Source organism: Bos javanicus, chromosome 7 (genome assembly GCF_032452875.1).
Source record: "Bos javanicus breed banteng chromosome 7, ARS-OSU_banteng_1.0, whole genome shotgun sequence".
Lineage (NCBI taxonomy): Eukaryota > Metazoa > Chordata > Mammalia > Artiodactyla > Bovidae > Bos > Bos javanicus.
In genome coordinates, this window is record NC_083874.1 from 20,932,547 (window position 1) to 20,949,789 (window position 17,243).

General features: G+C 54.4%; 2 protein-coding genes and 1 long non-coding RNA gene across 4 annotated transcripts; 1 reads left to right on the forward strand and 2 right to left on the reverse strand.

Moving 5' to 3' along the window:
* Positions 1-4,262: 4,262 nt before the first annotated feature.
* Positions 4,263-13,337, forward strand: PEAK3 (PEAK family member 3). Of its 2 annotated transcripts, none has more exons than XM_061422785.1 (4): positions 4,263-5,227; positions 5,615-5,697; positions 6,575-7,113; positions 10,060-13,337. In XM_061422785.1, exons 2-4 carry the CDS (start codon positions 5,616-5,618, stop codon positions 10,837-10,839), a joined length of 1,401 nt encoding a protein of 466 aa, XP_061278769.1. In that variant the 5' UTR covers positions 4,263-5,227; position 5,615; the 3' UTR covers positions 10,840-13,337. The 2 variants fall into 2 exon arrangements, with proteins under 2 accessions (XP_061278769.1, XP_061278768.1); XM_061422784.1 differs by having other exon boundaries at positions 4,264-5,227; positions 5,612-5,697.
* OAZ1 (ornithine decarboxylase antizyme 1) lies at positions 13,127-16,670 on the reverse strand. Its single transcript, XM_061422786.1, is given in 6 exon segments — positions 13,127-13,681; positions 13,853-13,938; positions 14,345-14,517; positions 14,922-15,008; positions 15,010-15,067; positions 16,439-16,670. Coding segments are annotated over 6 exon segments (684 nt in total). The 5' UTR covers positions 16,585-16,670; the 3' UTR covers positions 13,127-13,547.
* Positions 15,077-16,432, reverse strand: LOC133250933 (uncharacterized). The gene is made up of 2 exons (XR_009737455.1): positions 16,219-16,432; positions 15,077-15,561 (listed from the first exon to the last, which is right to left on the reverse strand). It is a non-coding gene; the product is annotated as an uncharacterized LOC133250933 (long non-coding RNA).
* Positions 16,671-17,243: the final 573 nt, after the last annotated feature.

A 17,243-nucleotide genomic window follows, 5' to 3' on the forward strand; every position in this document is an offset into this window, starting at 1 on the left:
CCCAACATGAACCAACACGCCTTGTCCCCTCCCACCCTTACCCTGCTGTATTTGGTTGGAATCCAATAAAGATGAAACCAATTTAATAGCAAACTTCGGAGCTTTCTTTTTATGGGAAGAGCAGGGAAAGGAAGTAGGGGTTTCTGGGGTCCCTGGGGGAGCTGCCTAGCTTCAGCACCAAAGCTGACCCTGAGTAACAGGGCGTTTGTGGAGAATGAACCGTGTGATGAGGTTGGAGGTCACACTTCAGGAGTGTTCATGCAGTTTCCAGCGCTGCCTGTGTTCACTCCCCTCTGAGCTGGGTACTGCTCTGACCCCATTTTGGTGGTGGTGATTTAGTAGCTAAGTCGTGGCTGACTCTTGCAACCCCATGGACTCTAGCCTGCCAAGCTCCTCTGTCCATGGGATTCTCCAGGCAAGAATACTGGAGTGGGTTGCCATTTCCTTCTCCAGGGAATCTTCCCAACCCAAGAATCAAACCTGGGTCTCCTGCCTTGCAGGCAGATTCTTTACTGACTGAGTTATGAGGGAAGATTATAACCCCATTTTACAGATGGGCAAAGGGAGGGTCAAGCCTACCCAGAGTCTCCAGCCAGGGATAATAAGTAGGGTGCTGAGAGGGGCCAGTGAGACCAAGCTGTCCAAGGAAACTCCTGCCCTGAGCTGGATCCAGGGGAAGAGCCAAGCGGCTGGGAGGAAAGGAAGAAAGGAGGTGCAGACTTAGGCCCTCCCCATTGTGACTCTGGAGCTGGTGGCTTCCTGCCCTGGGGCTGAAGAGACCCTCCCCCCCCCCCCCCCCCCCCGCTCCTGATGGATGGGGACAGCAGAGAGCAGAGGCTGATGTCAGGGCTCAAACCCTGCTGGGCCCTGGAGGCCTCTGCCATTAATATTTCTGGACGGAGGTGGCCTGAGGGCACCCAGCAGAAACTATGGCCAAGGGCAGCCTCTCACACCCCAGGATCACTCTCTGGGCCTTGGTTTCTTTCTTTTTTAAAATATTTATTTATTGGGCTGCACCAGGTCTTGGTGGCAGCACGCGGAATCTTCCATCTTCATTGCAGCAAGCGAGACCTTTAGTTGCAGCAAATGGGATCTAGTTCCCTGACCAGGGATTGAACCTGGGTCCCCTGCATTGGAAGCGCAGAATCTTAGCCACTGGACCAACAGAACAGTCCCAGGACCTCAGGTGCTTCATTTGAACATGGGAAGAAACTGCCTTCCTACCCCGCAGGAGACAGAACCAGAAAAGGGAATGTGGGGGGCACTCTGGGGCAATCCCTCCAAGCCTGATTTCCAAGAAGTCAGGAAGGAGTGGGCAGGCTGGGCCGTAGGACCCTCCCTTGGGGCCTCATCTCCCCTATCGTGCTGCAGTAAAGGCAGGTGAAAGACTGCCTCCTCCTGTGCCTCGGTTTCCTCATCCACAGGGGCCACCTGAGTCCCTGGTTCAAACCAGGTACAAGATCCAGGGTTTCCTGAATCCTGTCTTATCTTTGGGATGCAGCTGAGGGGTACTCCTTCCTCAGGTGTCCAAGGACAACAGAAGGGGCCTCATCCAGTTGGTGGCCAGAAACCCAAGGCGGGGCCCCTCAGAGGGGTGTCTGCGGCCTGAGTGCTGTGTGCCCTGGGGGAAGTCACGCCCCCTCTCTGTGCAGTGTGCACATCCATAAACTGGAGGATTGTGGTCCTCTTTCATGCAGGGAACTGTATGAGCTTCCTACAGCCGCTGTGACAAAACTTAATGGCTTACAACAACCGAGATTCGTCATTCAACAGCTCTGGGGTTCAGAAGTCTAAAATGGATTGGAGTTGGTTCCTGCCAGAGGCTCCTGCCTTTTCCAGCTTCTAGAGGCACCGCATCCCTGGCTCACAGCCTTGTCTTCCATCCTCACAGCCAGCAACACAGCATCTCCCGTCTTCTCTGCCTCTGACCCTCCCCATCCCTCTTATAAGGACCCCCCAAGGAATCCAGGGTCACTCCCATCCTCATCTAATCTGCAACCTTCATTTCCCCCTGTCATGCCACATAACATGTTCACAGGTCCTGGAGATGGACGCCTTTGGGGACTGTAACCCTGCCTGCCACCAAAACTGAGGCATTTTTCTCAGAAATGCCAAGTCATGGAAAATTCGGGAGCATCTGGCATCCAGAACCCTGCTCTGGGCAATGCCAGGGATGCAGGGAATTTGGCCTCAGCTCCTGCAGTGCTCCAAAAATACTCTTCAAATAGAAGAACAGCTTTAGGATCTGCAGAGGGCCTGACCCCGAGCTGGGGTAGCCAGACAGGGCCACTTTGGGGGTCACACACACGGAGGTCACATTTGAGGGTGAGCTGAGGCAGGCATTCCCCATTTCTAGGCTGAAGGGGAGGACTGTCCATTGGGGCTCGACGGGGTGTTGGGCATGTTGGGGTGCTGAACAGATGTTAGCAGGCAACTGCTCTCCTTCACCACAAAGCCCCCCACCCACTCCAAGGGGGGGCCTTTTTGAGGGGGTCCCAGACACTAGTTCCCCCCAACCCTGCCTGTCCTGAGTGGAGAAGTCCCCGGGGGTGTCACTGTTTGTTCCACCCTGGCCCCTCTGCCAGCTTTCCCCTACCCCACCCCAGGGTGAGGTGAGTAACCCTGAGCATAAAATTTAAGGGGGTGCCCAGATCTCAGTCATCAAGATCAATAGTCTAGGGATCTCCCTGGTGGTTCAGTGGTTAAGAATCTACCTTGCAATGCAGGAGATGCACGTTCCATCCCTGGTCAGGGAACTAAGATCCCACATGCCACAGGGCAGCTAAGCCTGAACGCCGAAACTACTGAACACGAACATCACAACCAGAGAGTCCACGAGCCACAAGAAAAGACCCGACATTAAGCAATGAAGACCCGTGTGCTGCAACCAAGACCTGACGCAGCCAAGTAAAATTTCAAAATAAAAATAATTTTTTTTAAAGATCAATAATCAACAAATGGAATCAATTCATGCCCCAAGTCCACAACGGACAGAACACCATCCTTTTGAATAAAGATCCATTCTGCCTTGGCATGACCCTGCCTCACTCCTCACACCCTTGTGCTGGCCCTCATTCCAACAAAACTTTATTTACAAAAATAGCCACCAGCCCAAGGGCCACAGTCTGCAAATAAGTTTTTTTTTAATATTATATTACAATGTTATTTAAGACATCACTCTGCCAACAAAAGTGCCTATAGTCAAAGCTATGGTTTTTCCAGTAGTCATGTATGGATGTGAGAGTTGGACCATAAAGAAGGCTGAGCACCAAAGAACTGATGCCTTTGAATTGTGGTGCTGGAAAAGACTGTTGAGAGTCCCTTGGACAACAAAGAGATCAAACCAGATAATCCTAAAGGAAATCAACCCTGAATATTCATTGGAAGGACTGCTGCTGAAGCCGAAGCTTCAATACTTTGGCCACCTGATGGGAAGAGCAGACTCATTGGAAAAGATCCTGATCCTGGGAAAGATTGAAGGCAGGAGGAGAAGGGAGCGACAGGACGAGATGTTTAGATAGCATCACCAACTCAATGGACATGAATCTGAGCAACATCAGGGAGATAGTGAAGGACAGGGAAGCCTGGCGTGCTGCAGTCCATAGGGTTGCAAAGAGTCAGACCCGACTTAGTGACGAACAGCAACAACAAAAACGTTATTTATCTTGATTACTGGGCTGTTTTGTTTTTTTGGCATCACCTTAAATTCTGTGCCTAAAATGAGTGTCTTGCTTGCCTCACCCTAATTAATCCTGGATTGGAGCCAAGGCCTGGCTGGGTGACTACCCCTCCCGCTGCCCCAGGGTCTTATGAAGGGAAGAATAAGAACTGGTAATCAGCAGGGGTTTGGGCAGTGAGGAGGCCATTTCCTCAGTACCTTTGGTCCCTTCTGGTCCGCCTGAAACAGGCTGGGATTTGTGGAATCCTTGTCCGGCATAATTCACAGACCCTTCTGCAAGCTCACGGTCCTCCCACTGCATGATTCTGAAATCCACCCAAATCACAGGCTGCCCCATGGATTAAAGGTAGAGAACATCCATTCTGTGAATTACAGAAGCTGAGTGCCAGAAGTCACAGACCCTCACACTGGAAATGCTGAAGGTCAGCAGGTCAGTGTGGCCCCAAATGTGGGGGATTCCATGAGATGGATTTGTCTCCTTCCCCACACCCAGGGGGCACCCAGTAACGGCCTGTAGACCTCTCAGCCCATCCTGGACCTGCTGTGTGACCCTGCGTGGACTCTAGCCCTCTAAGGGAAATGAGATGGGGCAGGACAAACTCAGCATGGAAGATGCTCTGACTACAAAACAAAAATGTCTTTGCATCTTCTCAACCGCAGTGACTTCTTGGTTCTTCCTCTACAGAGGGGAAGAGGCTGGGTTTCAGAGAGATGCCACTCACGCCTCCGAGCAGGTAAGGTAAGCCTCAGGCCCCCAGACAGTTTAGACAGCATGTACTTAAGCTAGAATTTCACACTGTCTGGCTTTCCCTGGATTTTCACCATTTCTTGATTTTCCATGTATGGTAATTCTATTATCAAATGTCTTTTTCTAAATCAATGCATTAAGGTGTTGGGGGAAAGGGAAGTGACTTGACTAAATTTAAAAAACAAATCCAACTAGTGTGGCTGGAGACAGCAAACAGGAGCCATTTTTCTCTATTTGCTGGAACACAGGAGTGGTGACTGGCCCAAAGTCACAGAGCAAATTACAGAACTGGGGCTCAAATGGAGCAGTACGTGCCAAGGTCCTGGGATGGGTGGGGAGTGGGGGCATGCATTCTGGGGGCTTCTCAGATGATCCTGCAGAAGGGGAAGTGGCTTTGGAGGAAGTGAAAACCACAGAGGAAAAGTCATCTGGCTGAATTTCTCCTTGAACCTTCACTTCTGAGGTTCCCTGCCTCCCCAAAGGTGGGGGGTCTTAAAAGCCTTGATTCCCTTCAACCTCTCAGGGCTCGGTCCTCTCGGCCGCCCAACTCGTGTAACCTTTGGGATCTCGGCCCGTCTTCCCTTCTCCTCCCATCAGCTTTCAGTCCTGGAGCCCAGCAGCCTTCATGGGGAAGTACTGCAGAAAGGCCCCCTCCCGTCTGGGCCTGTGGTCTAACAGTTGCCCTGGCGTTTCCGGTTCACTGCAGGGACCGGTCAGACAGTCCGGGAGGCCAGGAGCTGCAGCTATTGGGAGTTGGTCCTCAAGGGCCCTCCTGCCCCGAGGTCAAGCCAGTCCTGAAGGTAGGGCGCTCCTGGAGGGGGGCTGAGGCGGGGGCTGGGTGGAAGCAGGTGCTTTTCAAGGCTGGGGTGACCTAGAATCTAGGTGGGGCAGGGCTAGGGGTCAGGCTGCTGTTGGCGACCACTTGAGGGGGCTGAGCTCTGCGGACAAGGCCTAAGTATGGGTCCCTGGGTATTGTCACCGTATCCCAGATGCTACCCCTGCCCCCTAGATGTCTTGCCCTCCCAGCTGGACATTTTGTCTCTATCATAAGAGTTCAAGGTCCTTTCTGCGGCCCTGAAAGGTTGATGGGCGACATTCACCCAGAGAGGTCAAGCAACCCTCCCAAGGGCCACACAGCAGGGGGGGCCCTCACACACATGCCATCCACTCTGACCTTCCCCCAGCAGCATGAGCAACCTGGAGCCACCCACCAAGATGCCTGGGGCCAACACCCCCACCTGTTCAGCACAGCACACCTACAGCAACCTTGGTGAGAGCCTGGGAGGGGCCTTGGGTGGGCGGTGGGACAGGTGGCCGGTAGGGCAGCCAGAACAGGAAGGTTGGGTCTTTCATTACCATCTAAGGAATCATTTAACTCAATTATAGCAGCTTTTAAAAAATATTTATTTATTTGGTTGTGCTGGGTTGTAGTTGCGACATGCGGGAGCTAGTTCTCTGGCTAGTTCTGGGCCCCCTGCATTGGGAGCACAGAGTCTTAGCCACTGGACCACCAGGGAAGTCCCCTATAGCAGCTTTTTAACTATTTTAATTAAACTCATTGTTTAAAAAAAAAAAAATGGATCGCCAGCTTCTAAAAATGAGGAAACTGGAGCTCAGAGAGGCTCAGTCACCTGCCCAGAACCACACAGGAAAGTGGGGGCCGGATGTTTCTCTGCCACTGACTGGTCACTCCTCTGAAGCTTTGTTTCCTTATTTGCAAATTGGAGATGGCATCCTTAACTCGTAGGGCATAAGGTAGTTGAACGTTGGTATTTTCTTTTTTTGGCGGTGCAGTGCGGTTTTGTGAGATCTCAGTTTCCTGACCAGGGATTGAACCCCGGCCCCAGCAGTGAGAGCGCTGAGTCCTAACCGCTGGACCACCTAGGAACCCCCTATTTTTTTCCAGTCAAAACAACATTTTTTTGGCTACCCCATCCCACTTCCGTTGCATGTGGGAATCTTATTTCCCGCTCAGGGATGGAACCAGCGCCCCCTGCAGGAGCAACACGGAGTTTTAACCACTGCACCACCAGAGAAGTCCCCATTTTTTCCATTTTAGAGATGAAGGAATTACGGCCTAGGGTAGAGTCCTGGGCACCCACTTCCCGTGTCCTCACGCCCTTCCCCCACTGCTTCCCCCCGTCCAGGTGAGGTCCGCACCCACCTGATGCCCTCCAAGGCCTGCCGCCCACGGACATCTGAGCCCCCCGCAACTGACCCGCAGCCCCTGCCCCCACCCCTGCCCAAGAAGACCCTCACCAGGACCCAATCGCTGCCCACCCACAAAGCCTCCAGCCCCAGCCTCACTCGAGCAGGGCCGCCTCGGAAGCCCCTTGTGGGGTCCCGCAGTGTGGATGAGAGCCAGGCAGGCGACGACAGGGCGAGGCCAGCCCAGCCGCCTGCAGAGCCATCCTTCAGTTCGCTGGACACCGAACTGGGCCTCTCCCTCCACGATCTGCACCACCCGGAGGCCGTGCACGCAGCTCTAGAGGCCCGGCAGCTGGAGGGTCTCCGCTCCGTGCACGCCCGGCTTCACACCCGGCTCCTGGGGGGCCGCCCAGGCCCCTGCCGGCCAGAGCACGGCTTTCGCCTCCTGGACAGCTCGCCCTGTGTGGAGAGCGGGGACGCCCTCTACTACCGCGTGGTGCGCGTGCATGAGGAGGCGTGGCACCTCCTGGCTGCCAAGGTGAGCCCCGCCCCCGCCCCGCCCCTCGGAGGTTTCCCCAATTTCCCCTCCAAGGCATAACCTAGGGCCCTTTTCTTCTCGGGCCTAATTGCTTATTTTGCAACTAACACCGTTAGTCCTAGGAATCACGTTTCTAAGGTGTGGGGCCACCTACATTCGAGTCACCCGGGAGTCTTGTTAAAATCTCCCCACGCCTCTCAGGGGCTCAGGAGTCTGCTTTCTTTTTTTTTTTTTCTCCTGCCACGGGACATGTGGGATATTAGTTCCCCAACCAGGGATTGAACCCGCACCGCCTGTAGTAGAAGCTAGGAGTCTTAAACACTGGAAGTCCCCAGGAGTCTGCCTTTGAACTCACTACCCAGTAAATTCTGACGCTAGAAACCCACTGCCAGCTGATAGATACCACTTTCCATCATCAACATCTTCAACAAAATGTACTGAGCACTGTTCCTTCATGTCCTGTGCTGTTCTAAGGAGATTTAAACACTTTCATTCAGCTAATCCTCATGCAAGCATTACCATATTTTATTATAAGGTGCTTCTGTTTTATGCACCACCAAGAAAAAAAAAGATTCCTGTCAAATAAATGTGACCACCAAGAGTCAGATATGTCACCATTTTGGAGGAACCTCACCTATTTGACAGATTGTGCTATTATGAACCCATTTTACAGATGGGAGTGTGGAGGGAGTAAGTTGTTGCTAGCTGTGAGTTCTTTCATTGACAGCTTGATCCTGGTTCCATCTTAGAGGCCCCTGGAGAGTTGTCGTGTTGGTTGTTTTGGGGGTTTTTTGGCCGTGCCACATGGCATGGGGGATCTTAGTTCCCCAACCAGGAATTGAACCCGAACCTCCTGCACTGGAAGCTTGGAGTCCTAACCACTGGACCACCAGAGAAGTCCCAAGGGACTTTATTTTTAAAATACACACTCCCAGTGCCCTACTTCAGCACCTGTGCTTTTTAACTCCTGCCCCAAAGTGATTCAAATGTAATCTCCGGAGTTGATGTTCTCCTACTTTCTAGAAGGAGCTTTGCTGACCAGTACTGCAGCTGCTGGCCATGGGTGACTTCTGAGCACTTGAAATGGGGTTGGTCCTGACTGAGATGTGCTCTGAGTGCCAAATATACACCAGGTCTCAAAGATTTAGTATCAATAACAATTGTGTAAAAACATCTCATTAATATCTTTTTCATTGATGACCTGTTGAATGATAATATTCTGGGAATGTTGGATTAAATAAAATAGATTATTAAAGTTATTTTCAAGCTCATACAACTCCATTAAAAAAAAAAAAAAGCTAATGAAAAATTAGGCAGAAGACCTGAAGAGACATTTTTCCAGAGAAGACATACAGACTGTCAACAAGCAAATGAAAAGATGCTCAACATCACTAAACAGAGAAATGTAAAGCAAAACCATAAGGAGGTATCACCTCACATTTGTCAGAATGGCCATCATCAAAAAGACCACAGATAACAAATGTTGGCAAGGATGTGGAGAAAAGAGAATCCTGTACACTGTTGCGGGGAATGTAAAATGATGTGGCCACTGTGGAAAACAGTTTAGAAGTTCCTCAGAAAACTAAAAATAGAACTGCATATAATCCACAACTCTAATCCTGAGTATATATCTAGAAAAAAACAAAAACACTCATTAGAAAATATATATGTGCCCCCAATGTTCACAGCAACATTATTTACAATAGCCAAGACATGGAAGCAACCTAAGTGTCCATCAACAGAAGATGTGGAATATATATACAATGGACTACTACTAATCTGCCATAAAAAAGAATGTAATTTTGCCATTTGCAACATAGATGAACCTGGAGGGTATTATCAGTTCAGTTCAGTCGCTCAGTTGTATCTGACTCTTTGTGACCCCATCCATGAACTGCATCATGCCAGACTTCCCTGTTCATCACCAACTCCTGGAGCTTGCTCACACTCATGTCCACCGAGTCAGTGATGCCATCCAACCGTCTCATCCTCTGTTGTCTCCTTCTCCTCCTGCCTTTAATCTTTCCTAGCATCAGGGTCTTTTTCATTAGTCAGTTCTTCGAATCAGGTGGCCAAGGTATTGGAGCTTCAGCATCAGCATCAGTCCTTTCAGTGAATAGTCAGGACTGATTTCCTTTAGGATTGACTGGTTTGATCTCCTTGCTGTCCAAGGGACTCTCAAGAGTCTTCTCCAACACCACAGGAGGGTATTATACTTAGTGAAATAAAAGACAAATCCTGTATGTTTTCAATTATATGTAGAATCTAAAAAATTAAACTAGTGAATATTAAAAAGAAGAGGAAGAAGAAAGAGTTACTTTCACCTGTTTCTTTTCACTTTTTAAAATGTGGCTCCTGGAAATTTTGAATTACACTGTGACCTGAGCTGTATTTCTACTGACAGCCCAGCTCCAGCTCCTTTGCTGTCATCTTCCTCCTTACCAAGTGGCAAGTACAAGTGATGGACACCCTTTGGCAGGCTGGAAACTTTAACCGTTAAACACCTCCTCCCTGGCGTACTGTTAGTGTTAGTCACTCAGTCGTGTCTGACTCTGAAAACCCATGGACTGTGGCCCACCAGGCTCCTCTGTCCATGGGATTCTCCAGACAAGAATACTGGAGTGGTAGCCATTCCATTCTGCAGGGAATCTTCCTCGACCCAGGTGTCAAACCTGGGTCTCCCACATTGCAGGCAGATTCTTTACCAACTGAGCTACCAGGGAAGACCCATAGCACCATCCTCCCAGGTGTAGTTTTCCTTAAATCATGTTGGCGAATAATATCTGAATTAACAAGAACCTTGCTTCTGGAGTGATCAGCCATAGTGGGGCAAGTTGCGGTGGGTGGGAAGGTTTCAGAACAGGTAGAGCCTCTGGGCAAGCTATGCTGGTTTTCAGGGTGGAGGGGCTCTGTGGTCAGGCTCTGAAGGCCCCCTCTGTCCCACAGGTGCCCAAGCCAGGAGCTGAGGAGACCCACACCTGGGGCCTGGAGCTACAGGTCTCTCTACGCCCACATTTCAACCTCCAGGGGCTGTGTGGCCTGTTGCCCGAGGGTTCACTGCCTGAGGCGCCCTGGAGCGGCTGCGTGGTGCTGGTGGCCGAGGTGCCAGAGCTCACTGTGGCCCAGTGGCTTGTGGAGGCAGGTGCTCGGCCACCGGAGGAGTTCACGAAAACTGTGGCCCTGCTGCTGCTGCAGCTGAGCGCTGCCCTAGAGCGCCTGGAGGCACGGGGCGTGGCCCTGGCCGAGCTGCGGCCTGAGAACATGCTGCTGGTGGCGCCTCGGGGCTGCATGGCCACCGGGCCCCCGCGCCTGCTGCTGGCAGACTTTGGACGCGTTCGCCCGCGGCCTCCCGGCACCCCCGGCATCCACGCGCGGCAGCTGAGCCGCCTGTTCCGAGAGCTGCTTGGCCCTGGAGCGCCCTTGGCCACACCCGTGGCCGCAGGCCTGGAGCGCCTGGCGGCCCAGCTGACCCGTGTGCGGCCCTCAGCGGCCCGGACACGCGGCGCGCTGCAGGCGCTGCTCTGGGGGCCCGGACCAGAGCTGCGCAGCCACGGAACCCCACTGGGGTCCTGGCTGCAGGTGCGCCGAACCATGCTGGTCCTGCACCTGGCTGAGCGGGCTGTGGGTGGGGAGGTGCCCGGTCTGGAGGACTGGCTCTGCTGTGAATATCTGATGGAGGCCACAGCGGCCTCAGTGGACCTCGCCCTCAGTCTGCTGTGGGACTGACCCTGCCCGTGAGTGATGCACCTGTTCCAGGACCCCTCCAAGTGGCAGGCCCCGCCCCCCCCTCAACCTCCCAGGGCTGGAACTGGTGGCTGGTGAATCCATCACAGGGTGGATGCCCCCTTTCAGAAGGGACCAACAGGCCAGCAGAGAATGCAGTTGGGAAATTAGGCCCAATCACTCTTACTACCCCCAAGTATGCAGTTGCCCCCCTTCCAGGGCTGGGACCTAATGACCAGTGCTCGTAGAGGCTTTCAGAGCAGCCCATCCTGGTGTGCGATCACTGCCAGTTCATGCCTCTCCCAGTGATTGGAATTCTTCCCACCACCTTCCAGTAGAAACCAGGTGCCCTTGTGGTACTACGGTCTGATGGTCACTGTGTCCGTGGCAATGTGGACACTCCTCCCAAAGGCCCTGGAGCCTGCCCTTGTGCTGAGGATGGTGGTGTGAACTGTCAACAGCTTGTCAAGAACTGCTGGGGGCTTCCGTGGGGAGAGAGGTCCCTGGAACCTGAGACAGCCAGCCCACCCCAGCAGGGCCTGAGCTCACCTGCCCATATGCTCCCCTGGTTCCCATGCCCACCCCCCTACTCCCTCCACCCACTATGGCCTCCTTGCTCCCCCTCTGTGACACTAAATTCTGTCCAGCCACCAAATCTTTGCACTGGCTGTTTCCTCTGCCGGACTTGCTGAATCTCACCTCTTTTAAGCAAATAAAGTTGACCCTCCTGGGCGCTCTCCAGCTCCTGGCCCTGCTTCCCACCAAAGCACTTGTAACCACCTGCATTTATTCATTCATCTCTTTGTCACCTGTTCATCTCACCCATCAGGTTGAGTTCTGAGGCCCTGCCCATACTTAACACACACTATGTGTTTAATAGCATAGAATGATAGAATAAACAAAGTTGTTTACAGCCTCATCAGGGACCTAAGGGAGAGAATGAGGAGGAAGTTTCAATTTGTACCTCTGAAAAGTAGATACAGGAGCTCTGAGGGGTCTCAATGCCCTTGTCCAGGATCTCGTCATACCCCTTTACCAGCCATGGCAATGCTGGGGGGAACTTTCTAACCCCAGGTATGACCTGGTTCCTCTCCTGCTCAGACCTCTCCCATGGCTCCCTAGTGCCTTCAAAACACAAGGGGTTCGTCTGAAGGCTCCGCATGCTGTCCGGCCCTCTCCTGCCACATCACCCCTCTATGTAGGTGCTTTCTGGCCTCCAGACCTTACCCATTGTTCCTTCTGCTGATGTATCTCCCCTCTATGCTCTGCTTCAGACTCCTGTACGTCCTCCAGCACCCCAACCCCAAAGCCCTTTCTCTGCCTGTGCCCTGCCCACAGACTGGAGTGTGTCCAGCCCTCTCTTCAGACCTTTGAAAGCCGACTCCATCATCAACCAGGTAACCGAATATCCCACCCAGCCCCCAGATATACTTGAATCCCTCTGAACTCTTCTAAGATACCTGCTTTGCAACCTATTTGTCAACCTGCAGGGCACAACCCCAGATTCAGCCAGCAGGTGGCGCTGCAGGGCTGCTGTCTTCAGCCTTCAGCCACCCACTTACCTCCACCCTTCCCTGGTGGCTCAAATGGTAAAGAATCTGCCCACGATGTGGGAGACCTTGGTTCAACCCCTAGGTAGGGAAGATCCCTTGAAGAAGGGCATGGCAACCCACTCCAGTATTCTTGCCTGGAGAATCCCTATGAACAGAGGAGTCTAGCAGAGGGTCTCCCATGGGGTCACACAGTTGTACCCCATGACAGCTGGGCAACTAAGCACAGCACCCACACCACTGCAGGGTCTTTGCCTTCTGACTTCCTCAGACCCCACCTCTGCTCTGGCCAGAAGGCCCACCAGCAGAGCTCCCTCCCCAGCAAGACACCATGAGGGCTGAGGATGCCCACAGCCAAACACCCACCCCTTCCTTCCCCTTCCCCCCTGGGAAAGCCCCACTTAGGCCCTGCCCTGGTCCACTTCTCAAGGCCCAGTAAACAGCTTCAGCCTGGAACCAGGCCACTCCAGCCTGCCTCAGTCACCCCAGGGAAGGGCTCTGGGGAAAGGGGAGTGGCAGGCAGGGTGGGGCGGGCTACCATCTGCCCAGGGGTGGCAGGAAGATGAGGTATGGAGGTACCCAGCTGGAGCTCTGGGTTGAGCTGGCTGTGGCCAGAGTGACACCAGGCCCTTACTTGGCTCAAGACTGTTGCTTGCGCACCTCCCTCAGCCCCTGGCAAGCCCAAGGCCCCTACTCCCTTGGCCCCAGAGCCCATCAACACCATCGAGCCAACACAGGTCTTAAGAGGGATAATCACTTTTATTTGGATTTCTGAGAGCAATAGAACGGTAGATTAATACCTATCTTTCCAAGTTAAGAGAACTAAGACTGTTCCAAAAAGACTTTCAAATAAGAAACTCCTCAAAGTACAAGGATAATCTGAATCATCTTAAACCAGCAATAAAAAAGTAAAATATAAACTTTTATTTAGAATTAAAGCAAATACTTCAGTATCACAAACACAATATTAAACTTCAAGAAATACACGGCTAATTTGGAGTGAGCGTTTATTTGCACAATTACAACATGCGGACAAACCAGCAGGTGAGCAGGCTGACGCAGGTCAGCGCAGTTGATCACACCACCCGCACCAGGCACGGCGCAAAGCACACACGCAAGGGACTGCAACTGAGGCCCCTGAGTGGCCCCAGGGTCGTCACACTACTCCTCCTCACCCGAGGACTCTCTCTCAAACGTGTAGGCCATGAAGCAAGCGTCGGGTCTCTTGGGGACAAGGGGATGCCCCGGTCTCACAATCTCAAAGCCCAAAAAGCTGAAGGTACGGAGCAAGGCGGCTGCAGAAGAGACACAGAAGAGATACAATTAAGTCAGAACTCCTGTCCACACTCAGGGCCCAGGGTCTGGAGACCAAGGCCTGAGTCCTGGACTCCATGGGCTCCACCTCCTTGCCTGGCCTCCCCGCTCCTCTCACCCCCTGGAGAATCTGAGGAAGGCAGTCAACCTACCTCGATCATCGCGGTTCTTGTGGAAGCAAATGAAGACGTGGTCAACATGGAGCTGCTCTTCAGCAAACTCAAGAAGAACTGCGAAGCTAAAGTTCCAGCATCAGGAGCTGCCCGCCCGCACCCCTACCGGGGCCCCAGCCTGATTCTTCCACTCCTGTCTGAACACCAATCTCTCCCAGGTCTAATCCAGGGTCACCTCCAGCACTGCTTACACTGGAGCCACATCACTCAAGGGGACATTCCTAGACACCATGGGGTGGCCCTGGCCCCATCTACCTGAGGCCAGCAGTAACACCCCCTCCCCTCACCCCTCGGGTGCTAACAGCTGGTCCACTGGTTCCCAGAACATGAACCTCGTGTGCAGGCTGAACATGAACCACCCGTCCGTCCCCTGGCTCAGGCCTCCCTCCTCCTCATGCAGGCTGAACATGAACCACCCACCTGTCCCCTGGCTCAGGCCTCCCTCTTCCTCGCACAGAGGCTGGCCCTCACCTGTCTTTGCTCCCCTCGGGCAGAGCGCCGCCCGGGATCTCGACGTAGAGGCAGCTGTTGCTCAGCACCGCTCTCCAGTTAATATGTTTGGCCTCTGTGAGCCTGGACTGGACATTAAAAATCCTCGTCTTGTTATTAGACGTTAGTTCCTCTGTTACATTCAGCCGATTATCCTGCAGGGGAAAAAAATCACATTCAACCATAAACACCAACCTTCACAGGTTGGGGATCTTTCCCTTGGCTACCCTGACAACCCAGAAAAGCACCGAAATGACCTTTCACACACCCCCACAACCCAGTGCTGATGTTGGCTACGGAGGCCTCTGAGCAGCAGCAGCTCTGCCCAAGACCACAGAGAGCTCCAGGCTAAGGTGCTATCAGGAGCTGCCTGGGCAGTGCCTCGCACCTTTGTTCCTTCTATCTTGAGCTCAGAGCACTGGGTAAAACCAGAAAGAGAGCTCCCAGCACATGACAAGTGCACAAATGATTGCCGTCTGCTCAGAGGCAGGCGCTCTGGGTCTGACCACATTCCCCCCAGCTCAGGTCCCCAGGAGTCCAGAGGAAGGAGCATACTTACAGAGTAAAATAAATTAGCTGAAAGATTGTGATCCCTCTGACTATTCCCTCGCCCACCTGGGATCTTCAGGGGTGGGTGAGGGACATCAGGAGCACCACCGAGGCCCTGGACCCAGGTTACTACAGCAGTTGATGGAGACCCTGGAACTGGAGGAGACAGCAGGTGAGCAGCACTGGAAGGAGACCCCGCGGGCTTTGCCAACAGGGCCTGGGGTCCCAATACGGCCAAACTGAAGGTCAAGGCCTTCCAGAGCCCAAGTCCACCAGGGACCTTGTCTCCCTTTTCCAAGGGCAATGTTCACACTGAGCGCAAAAATCAACATCCGGCGGCGGGGCAGCTAAAACAATCACAGAAACAAGTGGCCACTCAAACCAGACGCCTCAGGTGATACGCTGCTTAAAGACCCACCTGTTCCCGGGGTCGGGGGGCGCTTTTGCCCTTTAACCATCTCACGACTGGCACGAAGTGCCGCCCCACCCAATCCTGCGTCAAGTTCTACTTCCCATTTCTAAGCCCAGCGCTCCAGCTTCCCCTTTCCCACTGTGCAGTCTGTAGCCGACCTGAAGCTCCAGTAAGCTTTTCTTAGGGATCTGACCTGTCCGTCCGCAGAAGCTGTCCCTGAGGCGATCCCTTCACTTGCCTGGAGACGTGGAGCCCGATCAGTGCCCCCGCCGGTGCTGCGAGGCCCGGCCCGCGGAGACGCCCTCCCGCGCGCTCCCCGCGGCCTCCGGTTGCGTCATCTCGGCAAAGGGCCCTCGGCCCCGGGGGAGATTTTCACAATCGCGCAGCCGGCAATGCCAGCAGCCATTTGCTGAGCAGCGTAAACAAGCCCCAAAGTCGCCTCCATTTTCCTCGGTTCCCATCCGGGGTCCCCGTCATCAAAGAGCTCGCGCTCCGCGCCGAGCGCGGCCCCCCTGAACCCCCGTCCCTAGCCACAACCACTCCTGGCACAGCAGTCCTCCGGGGGAAGGGCGATCCGGCATTCACCCTGATAAGGGCCCCGGGCGCCGTCTACGTGGCGCTATCCGACTCCGCGCGTCCTCGGGGCTATAAAGAGATCGCCAGGGCGGCCGCCGTCCCGTGGGAAAGGCTACTCCGCTGGGCTTGTCCGCCCGCAAACTCCACATTCCCCGGATCCGTGGGCCTGACCTCGCCCCTCAAGTCTAGCCACCCCGCAAACCCGACCCTCGCGCCTCTAAAACGGGCCGTTAACTCTGGTGTCCCCCAAACCCAACCAGGGACCCTGGAAGCTTCCCCAATCCAAACGGAAACCGCCGTGTTTGCCCCCGCCCCACACCTCAATTCGACCAGGTACCCTGGAAGCCCCTCAATCCAATCAGAGGCCCCTCCGCCCGCTTCGGGCCCGCCCCGCCCCCACCCCGCCCCCAGTACGATTGTGGCCTCGACAAAGGGGCGGACCTCGCGCTCCCCGGACTTCCGCGGCGCCCCGAGGCCTGCCCCCTGCGGGCCTGCGCGGCGCCGCTTCTGGAAGCTTCGGGCGGGGGCGGGGCGCTTACCTCTCACTGCTGCGGCCTCCGCGGCTGTGCAGGCTAAGGAGCGGCATGGTGCGGGTGGCGTGGACGGTGGAGCTGGGTTTATCCCCTTCCTTCTCTCTGGCGAAGCAGTGGCTGTTGAGGATCCGCTGCAGGGAGGATTTCACCATCCGGCCGCTGGGGTCCGAAACCAGCAAAACCTCCGCTGCGCTTCTCCGCGCCGCCGCCGCTGCTCGCCGTTCGCAAAATGGCGCCGCCGTCGCCGCCCACCTTTATAGACAACGCACTCAGGCCACGCCCCCACGCCGCGAGAACGCGGCCGCACGAGGGTGCGGAGCCACCGGGAAACCCAGGTGTGCCCGCCCCTCTCGGCGTCTGATTGGCAAGCGGCGAGGTACACGAGTTGGGGCGGTGCCTTGGATTGGAAGAATGCTTCGGGTCCCGCCCCGTTCCGTTGCCAAGCTCTGCGGACGCGCGGAGGAGGCGGGGCCGCCGTGGCGTCTGGAACGCGCGGGGCGCGCACCTCGCCCCGCCCCCCCCCCCACAGCCGGGCCTAGAGACCACGGCCCACCTCTGCGCTGGCTTTTGGGGTGGAGGTGGAGGTGGAGGTGGGGGTGGGGTCGGAATCTTACGGGGGCCACGTCTCCACAGTGGTCCACGTCGCCCTAGTCAGGGTCCCTTCTCCTGGAGCCGGCTCTGGGCGACAAAGGCCACTTATATTTGGAGGAGACGTCCTAGCGCCCCGTCCCCTTATAGGAAAGAATAATTTTTAGTAACCTGATATTTATCGATCTTAATAATGATTTTCTGGATCCGATCTTTCACATGT